The sequence below is a fragment of the Falco naumanni genome, chromosome 7 (assembly GCF_017639655.2).
Source record: "Falco naumanni isolate bFalNau1 chromosome 7, bFalNau1.pat, whole genome shotgun sequence".
Classification (NCBI taxonomy): Eukaryota; Metazoa; Chordata; class Aves; order Falconiformes; family Falconidae; genus Falco; species Falco naumanni.
This window is the reverse complement of record NC_054060.1, coordinates 49,023,488-49,038,867: the sequence shown is the minus strand read 5'-3', so window position 1 is coordinate 49,038,867 and position 15,380 is coordinate 49,023,488. Positions and strand designations below refer to the sequence as shown.

At 36.3% G+C, this 15,380-nt stretch overlaps 1 protein-coding gene across 2 annotated transcripts in view; it reads left to right on the top strand.

Moving 5' to 3' along the window:
- Positions 1-14,603, top strand: part of PDHX (pyruvate dehydrogenase complex component X) — a 47,274-nt gene extending 32,671 nt beyond the window's left edge. For both annotated transcript variants that reach the window (XM_040599657.1, XM_040599658.1), the window contains 5 exons: positions 1,053-1,200; positions 7,274-7,332; positions 8,870-9,028; positions 12,599-12,663; positions 13,886-14,603. In XM_040599657.1, coding sequence (XP_040455591.1) covers positions 1,053-1,200; positions 7,274-7,332; positions 8,870-9,028; positions 12,599-12,663; positions 13,886-14,150 — 696 coding nt within the window. In that variant the 3' untranslated portion in view covers positions 14,151-14,603. The remainder of the gene's footprint in view (positions 1-1,052; positions 1,201-7,273; positions 7,333-8,869; positions 9,029-12,598; positions 12,664-13,885) is intronic.
- The last annotated feature ends 777 nt before the right edge of the window (positions 14,604-15,380 follow it).

Sequence of the window (15,380 nt, the reverse complement as noted above, 5' to 3'; positions counted from 1 at the left end):
CAAACTCTAGCGCCCAAATACAATTTCAATGTTAATTTGAAATGACAGAAATACCAGAAATTATTTTGTAAAGAATAAAAGTTCATGCTGAAACGCATATTAGTAGAAATGGAAATGCTTTTGTGAAAAATATGAGGAAAAAACTTCTGGGTCTAGAACTAAATTTGAAGTGTCTGTACAGGCTAAAGTTTACGATGTAGCTACAATTCATAATATTCAGAAAATGCTGCTTTTTTTGCACTGTCCAAAGATCCAAAGAAACCACACAAAGGTCAAACTTAGATACTTTTTTCATTACAGAAAAAAAATGTTTCTTCACTTGTACCAGAACATACTGCAATTTGTTGTGTCTTGAGTACTACTCAGTATGTAGCATATGTGCTATAGACTAGGTACAAAATAATATTTTACAGAATCACTTATTTTCTTGCTTTCTGTAGTCACTGATATTTCAAGAGATTCCTTGAAAGTTGACTTGCTTCTATGAAGAAGCTGGGAAAACTTCTGCATTGAAACATTAGTGAATATATCTGGAAGGAGAGAGAAGAACAAAAAAGATATTCGGTAAAGCTGGTCTTAAGGAACCATTCAGGGAGCTGAAGAAGTTTTGGGTTTTTTTTCCCTTCAGCTTACTGAGGAAATATCTATTATAATTTAAATGGAACAAAGTATATTCTGAGCAATGTGCCAGGTCTGGCAGGTGGAACAGTGTTTATATACCGTGGCTGAGAATTAATGCTTGAATATTTGGAAATACATCTGTATCTTTAAGCAATCTGCTAGAATAGTAGGATTAATTCTATACTGTAAAGTGAAACTATCTTTATTCTATAGAACCTGTGGTGTTGATCCAAGTGAAGTGGAATAGACTAGAACACTCATTGCTCTTAATCATATCAATTTCGGTAGTTGGAATATTGCTTTTTGAGATCTAGGAGGTGTTTGAAGTGAGCATAATGCATCAGTGCTGGAGTTTTGTTTTAGCAAAGGGGAAGGTTTTTTATATGTTAGTATCTCTTGATATTAAATATGCAGCATATGATTTCTTTCAGGGCACGTTTACAGAAATCCCAGCTAGCAACATCCGAAGAGTTATCGCTAAGAGATTAACAGAGTCTAAAGCTACTATACCTCATGCATATGCTGCTGCAGACTGTGACATTGATGCTATTTTGAAGTTAAGAAAAGAACTGGCCAAAGGTTAGTGATTAAACTGATTTATTATACTATGTGGTTTTAATGCATAGTTTGTCCTGTTTCAATAATCTTGGCCAGGAGGTGTAGAATTTTGTTTAGGCAGAACACTATACACTCAAATAATCTTTTTCAGTATTCTGTATGTTGTATTCAAGCTGTCATTCCCTGCGATTATTAAATTGGACAGCTTACTAAGGTATAGGAAGATAGAGGTCTTATTTTGCCAATGCACACAACACTGTAGACAGCGGCAGTTTAACACAGGACTATGAATTGTCTGGTAGGTTTTTGTTTCCATCTATCCAGATGCAGCAATATTTAGCTTCTTGATGGTTAAAATCTCACATTATTCACGTGAAAGATGATAGGTAAAGCTTCAAATTAAAAATCATGCTCTGTCCTAGGTACAATGTTAAAATTTGGTTTTGGTGGTCTCTTTGTTGAATTTACTGGAAAAGGAAAGCTAATGCAGCCTCTGAAATTCTGGTTGAGAATGGCTTTATCCATGGTGAGGAAAGCAAGCGAGTTCTTAGCATGTGCTAGCCAATGCAGGAATTCCTCTTAAAGGCAAAGTAGTGGTATTAATGTGAAGGAGACAGGGTTATCTCTTTCAGTGAAATTTAGATGTACATGCTTAAAATTATGTTAAGCCGTTGGAATAGAAATCTGTCTCACAGAAAACTGGATAATTGGATTAAAAGCTATAAATCTCAATATTTATATATCTATATCTGTAAATCCCAATTTTCGTAATGTCTCACTGTGTCTTATTTATACAGAGACATTTATGTATAAGATTAAGAAATTATTTTTTCTCTTTTTGTCTCAACTTGTATTCACTGAAGTGGCTTGTTTAGAAAAAGTTGTTGAAATTTAAGGTCATTATCAAAGATTGCTTTGTTTTGGTGAAAATGTTACTGTTTTTACTAAAATCAGCAAAGTGTATTGTATGATAAGATCTTTAAATAGTTTAAAAATCAATTATGCAGACTAGAATCTTCTTTCCCAAATTTCTGTTCAACAAAGTACATACGACATGCATTTTAAAAAGTTAAGAGGATTTTTCAGTAGAACACACTTAAGACAGGTAATTAGTTTTCATACAAAATATCACAAAAGTGTTGTTTGCTTAGTGTCTTTTTTTAAGGACTTCTACTTAGTTGCCCTAAAAAACCTGAATGAAAATTTTTCTTAGTTTAACATCATAACCTTCTTAATTTAAATAATTTTTACTATATTTAGAAATACTTGATCAATATACTGTTTTTAATGTTGTCTACAGAAAGTGGTTCCAATTTCAGTTTGCTATGTTATTAAACCAAAACCTGCGGAAACTCTTTAGGAAAGCATTGTTTTATGGTAGGTCAGTTCTTGCAATTGCCTGCTGTTACTAAAATTTTTCCTCCCTTTTTTTTTTTTTTTTATATAGCTGGCTTAATATTCTGTATTCTGAGGAATATTCTGAGGCCATCAACACAGTGCAATCTATTTATAAATACCAGTATCAGAAATACGGAAACAAATGTTTTCATAGAAGTGTGACATCTGTAAGTTAATTTGATCAAGCCAGATTTACAGCTTGTAACAGTAGGTTAGACTTGCATTAATCTAGGGTATCTTGCTCTTCAGTAACTCACCTTAAGTTAGAGGATTTTCTAAAAATTGTATCTTTTGACTCAAGAAATATTCAAGCCTGAGGAAAAACTTACTTTGTAATGTAATGTTTCTTTTTTCCATCACACTTAATAGGCTATTTTCCATTAAATACAGATCTTGAACAAGAATTTAAAGGACTGTAATGAAATAAGATCAGAGAGAATTGTTGAGCAGTTGCCCTGTAATTTTTTTTTTTTCTCAGTAAGGTCATATCTCTGTCACCAATTGATAAGTTGTGGAAAAAAAATAATGAATTCACTGTCCTTTTTCAGTTGCATCTTTCGTTTTCACTTAACTCCTAAGCTACTTGCAGAGGTTATAGATTGGAATTAAGATACTTTTCTTCACAGAAAAAGCTGGATTTAACAGTTGAAAACCTGTGCTGCGTGTTTCTTCCTCTAGTATCTTCATGCTCTCTGATGCCAAAACTTCAGTCATTTTAAGCTGTCCCAATCCCTGTTACATTTTGACATCAGACCTGTAAAAAAGTTACACAAGCACAACTGAGGTTATGTTACAAAGTTAGCAGTAGCTGAGAGGAAGGGAGACAGGCCTGCATGGGGGCAATGCCTGCCTTTAATTTCCTGGTTGCCCATGGAGCTCTAACTGATTCTAATACATTGAGAAATATGGTTTGGCTACAGCTGTCCAGGAAGAGTAGCCTTCTCAGGAAATCTGTCTGCTTTTAAGGCAGAACTTGATAAATTAGTCAAGATCACGTAGTATGATTGACCACAATACCTGCAAGTGATTCTTTAGTTTTTCTATAAGCTTTTATGAAATGTGGAATATTCTTCACAAAGAATAATATTAATTTCTAGTGCCTGAAGTTAGCAGTATTGTTTATTAAATTGACTATCTTATCTCTGCCTAAAATGACGTGTCTGTTGTGTTTTATCTGCTGGAAATCAGTTGAGATCAGTTGATGTCTGCTTCATCAGTTGCAGCCAAAGCAGGCATAGCATTTTAAATTAATTCTTATTCTTTTAGAGGAGAGAACCCTTGTCAGATCAAATTGGGAAACTACTGATTACTTTTGATAGGTTTAGCTAATTATGCTAGTGGAAGAATAATTTAGTTGCTTAAAAAACTTGACTTTTCAATACCTACAAAGGTTGAATACTATTGCAGGCACACAGATTAATCTCTTCCACTTCATAAATTTACTTTTCATTCATCATTCATTCCATTTTATGAAATCACATTTTCCACACTGATCAGGCTGCATAAGCAAGTAGTGAAGTTCTGTTTGCTGAAGGAGGCATGCATACATACACCTCATAGCCTGGTACTAAGTCTGTAACTTGGGTAAAAACATCTTAAGGCCCATTATTTTATAGTGAGGAGAAACAGTATTTTTTTTTTTTGTCCTACTGTACTTTTTTTTTTTTCCCCCAAAGACCAAACTTTTTTTATTAAAGACTAGGATGAGAATAATGTTGAAACACACAGATGTTTTAGTGGTGTTAAGCAATGTTTACACTAAGTCAAAGACTTTTCATCTTCTCACACCACCCCACCAGTGAGTAGACTGGGGGGATACAGGGAGTTAGGAGGAGACACAGCCAGGACAGCAGACCCAAACTGGCCAAAGGGATATTCTGTACCATGTGACATCATGCTTAGTATATAAACTAGAAGGAAAACTGCTGGGGGCCACTGGTTGGGAAATGGCTGGGCATTGGTTGATGGATGGTGAGCACTTGCATTGTACATCAATTGTATTGTATATTCTAATTCTTTTATCATTACTACTGCCATTATTATTATTATTTTCTCTTTTGTTTCTGTCCTGTTAAGCTGTCTTTGTCTCAACCCACAAACTTTCTCTCCCCCATCCCACTGGGGCGGGGTGGGGGGGGGGGGGGGGGGTGGGGTGAGCGAGTGGCTGTATGGTGTTCAGCTGTCTGCCAGGTTAAACCATGACAGTCGGTTGTTGTGTGGATGTGTACAAAAGGGTTTTCAAGGTTAACCTAATGAAGTTAGCCTTGAAAGCTTCTGTATACAGAGGCACCAGCTACGTTTTAGACACAGTGTTCATGTGGTGATATGCCTGTCTGACTAAGAGGTTGATACTCTTTTTCCTTGAACCATGTTTCTGTTGAAGTAACAAAAGATCTGCTTGCAACCTGGTATTTCTAGCAATTTAGACTGCCATGTTTTTCTTGAGTGTATCCCAGTATAGAGGTCTTTTGATGTGGCATTATGGCACAAGACATAAGTCCTCCAGGGGTGTTAGGTTACTTCATAGTCATTTCAACAGGGTAAAGTTGTTCCCGAGGCTTTACCCTGTGAGTGAATTTTCTCTCTGCTTAGTGTCACAGAGCTGTACATGTAAGAACTAGAATGCTGACATTGGAGGGCTACTGTTATGTGCTGGTGACTAACTCATGCTTGTTTATCCATTTGTGAGGTCTTAAATTAAATTAGACTGGTCTATTCAGATTTCCTAGATGATGAGACGGGAGCTGCTTCTCCTTTCTTTAGAGTTTTCAATGACTATTTGTAGTGCAAGAGTACCCAGGTCATTGTTCTACCTGATGTTTATTTTTATTTTAATGTCTTATTCACAAATTAATGTCAAAGACAATTAATTATGCTAACTTTTTTTCTTTAAACAGCAGCAAGTCATAAGAAATTAAATAAAAAATTCTTAGGAATGTTCACTTAAAATTTTTCACATCTATTCTGCTGTTATGGATTCTTAATGAATATTTTTTTTAAATATGTAGGGGTGGGAAACACCCATATGTCTTTGCATAAAATGGAATTGCAGAGATGGTCCTGGTAGATATTTTTTTTTTTCTGATGGAAACGATGGTATTTTCTACTACATGATGAGATGTAATGTGGAAGTTTTATGGAGCATTCCCTAATGTAAGCTTCTTTGTTATGGGTGTAGAATATAGCAGTTTTCCCTACTGTAATCTTCAATGATTGGAGGTAAAGTATTCAGGCATAATTCATCTAACTGTACTATCTTTTCAATATATTACTGCCCCTCTAGTGGACAGTGACATTTTTGCCAAGGGTTAGGAATGTAATATATAAATCAAAATGCAGAACACTGAAATACATTTGATGACCAAGATACAGGTTTGTCTGATGTGAAATTCTGTCAATGCAACATAGTCCTTGCAAATTCTGCTCTGTTACAATAGAATTCTGGCTCTCTTATGCATAGATTGCTAATCATGACAAATGTTGCAGGTGAGTTATGCGGCAAGTGTATACTTGGTTCATTCCTCCAAATTTATGATCACTTAAGAAGATTTCATTTAATATAATTATCTATAAATAATTTTTCCTTTACAAAAGCATTTCCAAAGCTATGTGTTACATGCTGTAAACCAGACTCAAAAATGAAATAACTTTGCTTCTTGATCTGTTCAGCTGACAGCAGTGGTGATGGTAGCAGAATAATGTAGCTTTTTTATTGTGAGAATTATGTGTTTAGCATTTAGTAAATAGTTTGCATCTTCAGGATAATCTTGTAGCAACTGTGACATATTTTGTATTGTATCTATACTCTTTGCTTCTGCTGCCAGTCCTGATTTTAGTTAGTACTTTCAGTCTCCTAAAACTTGGAAAAAAATAATGCAGGGCAAATATAGCCATTGTTACCACCCCTCCTTTCTCCTGAGCTTTTGGGAAGGGACACAACTGTATTAAGTGTTTTGCAGTATTTCTTGGGCTCACATTTAAAAAATCCAGTCCTCTGGATTTATCTGGATACCTCCAGATAAAAGGTTATTTTATCTGCTTTTGGCTAACACTGCCTTTTTTTGTCTGCAGCTTTGTTTTTAATTTAACAATGTTGTCACACATATTATTTTGCAGCCGGCTTTTGAATATATTGTTAGCCCATTTTAAGGATTGACAGGTGCCTTTTAACTTGCTAATTCTTAAATTATAAGGCCCCAAAGGCCACTGGAGAATAACATACTTCTGATTTATAGATGAATAAAAAGCTGATCTCTGCAATTATTCCAGTTAATGCATTACACTACATAAAGAATAGTAGTCTCCGGTATTGTCTCTAAATTTAAATCTTGCAATAGATTTCTACATAGACAGTAAATACGTAAAGTGTGAAGTACATATAGGCTGTTACTTACAAGGATGAATAGTTATACTCAAATTTGCAGTTTTTTTGGCCTTCTAGTAACAGCTAGCAAGAATGTCTCTGCTCAGCAGACCTTTCCTTGATGATACTTATTTTGTCCCAAGGGGGAGAAGAGTTTTCTTTCTTTTATGATTATAGTTTGAAGATGAGTTACTTTCTGACAAAAGACAAAATTTGACAATTTTCAAAGAAGCAAATCTGCTGAATCACTGTAATATTACCACACAAATACTGATGAACAAATCATACAAGCAATGATAGTTATCCTTTTTTTTTTTTTTTTCCTGTCTGCAGATGACATTAAAGTATCTGTAAATGATTTTATTATCAAGGCAACTGCAGTTACTCTGAAGGTAAGTGAATAACTGACTTTAAAAAACCAAGTTTTTTTAAAAACAAGTCCAGTTATGGATTCTGCTTTTCATCTTGGTCTCGCTGTTTGATAGCCAGAGGTTTGTGAACGTGCTATTGGGTTCACCAGATGTTAGCCTCTTGGAACAATTTTGGCTTTCTGGAACAAGGACAGGGGAGGAAGGAATGAGAGCTTCCAGACTGATATCCCCAAGTAGTTGGGTTTAGTAACAACAGCTGCTATAGCAACCGTTCTTTAAAAATAAATCATCTTTCATTGCTGAAGTGATGGGAGAAATAATACTGTTTGGTCTACATCAAAATTAAGGCTATTCTAATCATACTGAATTTGATAGGAGAAACTCCTTGGCCCTACCATCTTGTTTGGATACCTTATATAGTCATACTTGCACAATACCCACTTGAAAGCTTCTTACAACTGTGTATGCAGTGGGACTTTCCTGATGTTTATTTAATTGGCAAAGAGGATTACTGCCATCCATTTTTTTTTCCTTTTTTTTTTTAATATGAGTGAATACTGTTACACTGCTTTTTGTAGGAGTGGAGTTAGTTTAGATAGAGATAATGTGTCCTTCCCGTACTTTTTTCTGGAATATCTTCTCCACTATGAAGTCAAGTTTCTAGTTTTTATCAACCTTAATGAAATTAGTCTTGGATTTATTGCAAGTAGTAGTTCATAGTGTCTATGTTACCTAGACTTCACCTGTATGTTGGGGTATTCTTTTCTTCTAAGCTTTTTCAGCTTTATAGGGTAAACTCAAAAACCTTATGGAAATTATCAGTAAACATTATCTCAATTTTAATTGAGTCCACACACCCAAAAAATTTTATCGGATGTGGTTTAGGAGAACCTAATCTGAGTAACAGTGAGTGTAGCTGCAGCATATTCTATTTGTAGCTTCCTTTGTTGAAAGTCATGCTTGAGACACGAGTGGGGTATAGTAGGATGTCCATTTCCATGCTTTTTAAGTCAATATCCTGAGATTCAGTTTGAGGGGGGAAATGACACTGCTTTGTAGTTTTGCATGCTGGGTATCTGTGAGGTGGCATCAGTGACTCCTGAAGGATTTTGTAGGCTTTTGTTAATTTTTTTTTCAGCAGCACCAAAAAAGCTTCTGGCTGCCCTGCCATTTTCAGTTCCTGGTTCATGCTTTTTGACAAAGTAGAGTTTAAATAAAATAAAGGCAAGCTAATTGTGTACGTCTATTCTCAGGCCCTCACAGTGACTTTTGGTTTGCTTCTGGCTGTCCTGAAGATATATGTAACCTCTTCTTTTGCCTTCATTTAGAGACAGCAGTTTGCGATGCACTAATTAATTTGGTGAATGCCTGTATGTAGCTGTGTCTTAAAGGTTTTTCCTTTTTTTGGGGGGTAATTGATTGCACCATTGTTCTTTTAACAGCGCGCCCTCTCTGTCACCTCTTTGTCCTCCGTCCCTTCTCTCGCCCCCCCCCACTTTCTTCTTCTCCGCTGAGCCCTGTGCCCCCCCCCCCCTTCTCTCCTCTGTCTGTCTTCTAGCAAATGCCAGATGTGAACGTAACCTGGGATGGAGAATCCTGCAGGCAGCTGCAGTCCATTGACATTTCTATTGCTGTGGCAACAGACCGAGGTCTCATTACACCAATCATAAAAGATGTTGCCGCCAAGGGAATAAAGGAAATTGCTGCCTCTGCAAAGGTAGGTTTTAAATGTATGGTGGGCTGAAGAATATCGTATAGTAGCTATATAGTTTTTTGTAGCAGAAAATGTGGCATGACCCGGATGGACATCAGTAATAACAAATGCAGTTTCAAAATGGATCTAAAGCAGTTTCAGCATTCTTTAGACTTAAAAATTATTATAATTTTTGCAACTCTGTTAATTTTTAATTAACAGTACTTAAACCATCATGTTATTTAGTTTAATGCTGGTTAGACTGTTTGAAAAGTAAACCTTTACACAAATCTGAAATTTAATACAATTGTGTTTCTTTAATCCTCATAAGAAAGCTAAATAATGTTAATGTCTTTAGTATTTCCAGTCTTTGGGTTTGAGATTTTGTTTGGGAGGTTTTTCGCCCCCTTTCCCAGAGATTCACTTATAGCTGCTTGTGTTACTCTGTGTGCAGTTATGTTATTTCTGCCTGCATATTTTAGTATGCAGTTCAGTTGAGAATGTCACTGAAAGGTAATATTAAACTTCTCTGACTGATGAGCAGTGTTTTGCAAAGGCTAGGTGCCAGTTGGAGTGACTTGAATCTGTGGCAGTTGTTGCCAGCCACAGAAGTAGTATTTTGTGGCAGGTGAAAATACAATGAATAATGAAATGCCCCAATACAAGGCTCTTTTTTTTTTTTTTTTTTTTTTTTTTTTCTTTTTCATTTAAGTGCTAATCAAAGGCCTGTAGTATCTGAGGAATGCAACTGGCTGCTAGGGCATAAGACATTGCAAAACTAGACACAAGCTGCACTTTGTAAATTTTTGTAAAAGTAGTCTGCATTAGTAGAGGAGAACCAACAAAGTTGTAGCAGAAGATGTTAAGCGTCATGCCACAAAACATTTGTAATTGGATATTTCAAAGATTTTTCCAGTTCATATAGCTTACTTCATGTTGAATGTGTTGTGAAAACAAATCCTTTTGCTAATGTAATAGCCAGTCGAGGAGGAAGGTCAGCTGAGATTTTTACATTATTCTGTGATTAATGGTAGATTGACAAGAACAACAGCGTTATGAGAAGGGAAGTGTAAGTTGTGTTTTCATTATTATCCCCAATACCTGTGATACTGTGATGCAGTATTACAAACCTGTCTTACCATATTACTGAGTCCTGCAGTTCCCATGATGGGAATGTATACTTGCATTATGTTTAATAGGGCCATGATAAAGTAAACATCCCACGTTTATTTCAAATGGAATGGTTGTAACATAGGTCACACAGTATAAAAGTCATTGGGTCACATAGATTGCAGGTGTCCACAGCAATATAATTTTGCTTTTCAACTTCACTGAATTATTGAAATAAATATGTACCTGACATGCATATGTAGGAAGCACAAATTGAAACTGCAGCTGCTTCTCTACCAATCTCCCTGTAGTTTGGCAAGCACTTTTGTGTGTAGATTGCTTATATGTCCCCTTCTGCTGTATGTTAGTTTTACTTCTTTCCAGGTTACGTGCATCCTAGCACCATATTTTCATCATTCAAGTAACGCAATTGCACATATGCATAATGCTTATATTGACCCTAGTGTGTGAACGCTGTTTCCTTGGCTATTGTCTTCTGGTTCACTAATTATTCAGAGATGAATAAAAGCTTAAAATAAAATTCATTGTATCCTTTTAACTTTTAAATTCATAATGAGGGTGTCAAAGTTTTACAAAACTTGATGTCAGCTTGAATTATTTAGTGGGTGATTCATTACTATGAGATTCTCTTAAACATCTTAGTGTTTATTTTTAAGCTGAAGTTACTGCCATTGTTAAACTACTGTGGCCTTTCAGAACCCTTGCCTGAAAGATGTTTAGAAATGTATACAGGGAAGACAGTTGTTTACCATGACCAACAGAGTTATATTACAACATGAAAGGGGATTAGTCCATGTCATGACTGTAACTACTAACCAACTCATTATCTGTGCGGAAGTTGATGACTTTACCTCCACCCTCATGCAAACAAAAAGAAATCAATTCTATCATAGTTTCCGTTTTTTGACTCTGGCCCTTAAAGGCAGGGGTGAGGTTTCATAGGAGTTACCTCTTGGTAGATTGAATTGAGTGCTTGACAGGATATCTATAGAATGCATGTGAAAAAAAATCCCTGGAAAGCAGAACAGGCAATTGCTGGAAAACAGTCTAGAAATTAAAACAAGAGGAGGAAATAAAAAAGATTAACAAGGTCAATTCCTAGCAAGAACATGGAAAAAATCCTAGGAAAGTGGTAGAATTCCTAAAAAGAGAATGGAAAATTCCTAGAAAACATGGGATTCATGGAATAATCTTCTCCAAGAAAGTTTCACAAATGTGATACAACACCTTTTTGACATTGTGATAAAGTAGACTTTTTTGGTTTTTATTCGCTTCCACTGGAATTTCCCTAACATAACTAAATATTGGAAACTATCATTAGTTTTATTAATTTTACCAGAAGGAAAATGTAAACAAACTGTCTTCCCAGAGGTAGATCTGAGTCAAGTTTCCGTGACTGTGCTTTTAGAAACAGTTCTTTCTGTCTGAAAATGTCCACAAATGCTGCAATTGTCACAACATGACAACTTCCATGTGTTTTTCCACCTGTGAGATAAATATGATACAAGCCAAAACCACTGTTCTGTGTGAATAGGATAGTTCATCTGTCCTACGTATATTCCCACTTCAGTCTCGGCTGTCAGTTGAAGAGCTCTCGATTTTGAAAAGGTTGCTACTAATGGAGAAGTCATGTGGCACATTTCCAGTCACCACCTTTTCTGCTGGGTACTCACAGGGTGTTAGGAACCGGTTGGTAGCTGAATTAACTGGCTCTTGACCCACCAACGAATGCCATTCCTCTTGAGGGCCACACAGTCCTTTCTTCCTTATGTGAGAACTACACTAAGAATTATCCATCGTGATTCCCACTGCTTCTTTCTAAGGAGACCTCTGTGCTAGAAACATCCTAGGTTGGGATAAGGTTCTTTTTCTCTGTGATCTTATCTCAGAACATAGTATGAACTTCTTGGGCTCTGTTTTGAACAAAACATTCCTGGACAGTTTCTTCTATTATGTTTAGAAGTAGAAAACTCTCACAAATGAGATGGAGGTCACAGGAAAGGTAGTCTTTAAGGTAATTGAATGCTTAGCTGGAAGAAATAAGTTCTCTCAATCTGCTAGAAAGTTCTGAAGTGATACATGGCAGTTTCTTTAAACAAATACGTTAAGAAGAATACTATGAATTTGTCTCATCAGTATTTTGCTAGATATTTTTATCATCTATTCTCCCTAGTGGTTTTAGTGGTTCCATTGTGAAAACCGGAGCAAGGTTTGTAAGGTGAGAACAGCTTTTACTGAACAGCCAGTATCGTTGGGAAAATGAAGCTTTGTGTTCTAGTCTCTTTGGCAAATCATTGCAGCTACAACAAAAATGTTGTTGAGGTGCTTCCCTAAATCCAAAAGCAGATGCCTCTTTAATGGCTGTATGGTACTTATAATGCCTTACTGAAGTAAAAAGGGTTAGTCCATTACAACACATTAATTGCTTTCCCCTCTCTTTTTTTTATCTTTCATTTTCCTTAGGCTCTAGCAAAGAAAGCAAGAGATGGAAAACTATTACCAGAAGAGTACCAGGGAGGATCTTTTAGGTAAAACTCTCTAGCAGCACTTAATACGTGCATTGTGGGTTCAGAACTGTTTTATCCTCAGCTATTCCACTGTGTGTTAATGCATTGCCTTTTAAAATCTTGCTCCATTTAGGATGAAACACTGTGTGATAATTCTGAGGGCCAAACCCAGGCTGTGTTCTGTATCAGGGGAAAGCAATTATCTTGGTGCAGGTTTATTTCATCTCAGCCTGGTGTGAAATTCATATTTTTCATACTGAGACTGACCTGACTTTCATTTTTTGCACCTAATTTTTCGCAGTTACAGAAGAATGTTCATTTGTTGGTTTTTTGTTGGGTTTGCTTTGTTTTGTTTTTTGAATTGAGTTCTGTAGTTAGGAAAATCGGTTGTTAATATTTTTAAAAAGAAATACTTTAAAATAAGTTGTTTGGCAGAGGTATCTAAAATGTCTCTATAGGGACAAAAAAAGGTACAGCAAAGTTGTGTTGACTCATACTTTTTAACTGAAACATCAAAAACTGAGTAGATAATTTTTAAATAGTAGGATATATTTAGTAAATATTTTTTCTATGAAATGTGCTCTGAAAAAAGAGCTAGTGAGCTCAGTGATGGGAAATAAATGGCACGTGTAGAATACTAGCATAAATGTAGTGACGCAGTTGCACAACTAATTTCTCAACTGAGTTTTTACACTCCCCAACTTTCTAAACCTTCGAATGTACTGTATTGTATGACACAGTATCAAGAGTCCAAGCCTTTCCTAATATACCACTTCCTGGCTGGTGACAGACAAAAACATTCAAGGGAGAAAGGCACGATGAGGCTGTCCTGTGGCTGAGTGATATGTAGATGCCCAAATTGTATGACATGGTTATCAGCAGCCATTTTAACTTAAATATTGTGAAATTCAGTCTAAAAGACATTTGGCTTGGTGCAGGGACAGCCAAAGTTTGTTTGAAGGTATTGCTTTCCTTTTCTACTTTCTGCCTTTAGTGCATGCAATGCAAGGATATACTGCTGTACAGAAATGGGACTTTTAAAAACGTGCATTAGTTATAATTGCAAAAATCCCAAACCTTGAGTCTTTAAGTGTGTCTAACTGCAATCCAGTTCAGATATATTTTAAAGTTAATGGGTTTGGCCTTGGGAGAGAATGACATCATGTTAGTCATCAAGTATAGATTATTTCTTCTAGGGGATATATGATTTCTGACATTACTAGTAATTTTCTCTTTCATTTAGTATCTCCAATCTGGGCATGTTTGGCATCAATGATTTTACTGCAGTCATAAACCCTCCACAGGCCTGCATCCTAGCTGTGGGCCGAGCAAGACCAGAGCTCAAGATTGTGGAAGATGAAGAAGGGAATGAGAAACTTAAGCAGCATCAACTCATGACAGTGACTCTTTCAAGTGATGGTCGGGTGGTAGATGATGAACTGGCTTCGAAGTTTCTGGAGACCTTGAAAGCCAACATAGAAAATCCAATCCGTCTTGCCTTGTGTTAAACTCAGTGGATTGCTTCTTCTTTTGACAACATAGATAACTGTTACATACTTGAGGTTGTTCTTCTGTATACAGGAGTAAATAGTTACTGTAGGATGGATAGTTAATTTATTGAATTAATGTGAAAACCTCTTAATTTTCATGCTCATAGTCTTTTGCAGTGACCAGGTTTTAATACTGCAAAGCTAAAAGACTTCAGAGTTAACATACTACATTTCTTTAAACACTGAGTACTAATGGCAAATAACATATGTGTAGAAAAGTCAGTCTGCTCTGTAAAGGAAAACTCAAGAAAACCTGATGAAGTTTAAAAAGGAATCATATAATAGTTTGGATTGAAAGGGACCTTTAAGGGTCATCTAGTCCAACTGCCTCTGCAGTGAGCAGGGCCATCTTCAATGAGATCAGGTTGCTCAGAGCCCTGTCCAGCCTGACCTTGAATGTTTCCAGGGATGGGGCATCTACCACCTCTCTGGACAACCTGTTCCAGTGTTTCACCACCCTCATCATAAAAAAAAAAAATTCTTCCTTGTATCTAGTTTAAATCTACCCTCTTTCAGTTTACAACCCTTCCCCTTGTCCTACCACAGGCCTTGCTAAAACATTTGTCTCCATCCTTCTCATAATCCCCCTTTAAGTCCTGAAAGGCCTCCCTGAGGTCTCCCTCCTTTTCTCCAGGCTGAACAACCCCAACCCCCCTGGCCTGTCCCTCATAGCAGAGGTGCTCCAGTCCCTGGATCATTTTTGTGGCCCTCTTCCGGACCCGCTCCAACTAGTTCATCTTTTTCCTGTCCTGAGGACTCCAGAGCTGGACACAGTACTCCAGGTGTGGTCTTTCCAGTGCTGAAATGGAATGCTTTATTTAAGGGCTTTGTTATATGTATATATCTATATATCTAGCGTTTATAGTGAGGAAAGCAAGACTCATAATTGAGTAAAGTGCTGCTATGGCTCCTGGTCACTACTGAGGTAACCAAGTAGCTAAATTATATTTCTGCAGTAGAAAGTTTGTTAATTTTCAGGAGGCTTTTTCTGGCATGTTGTTCCATCCAAGTTAGATTGAAGTAGTGTTTATAAGATTTTGACAGATATTTCAATGGCTTCCTACATAAAAGCAAAGACATTACAAACCAAAACCATTTTGGTTCAATTTTTTTATGTCACAGATTTAACTGTTCTTTATGTTCTCCTTTACTATAAGCTGCATCGAAGAAAATAAGTTGAATGTGGAG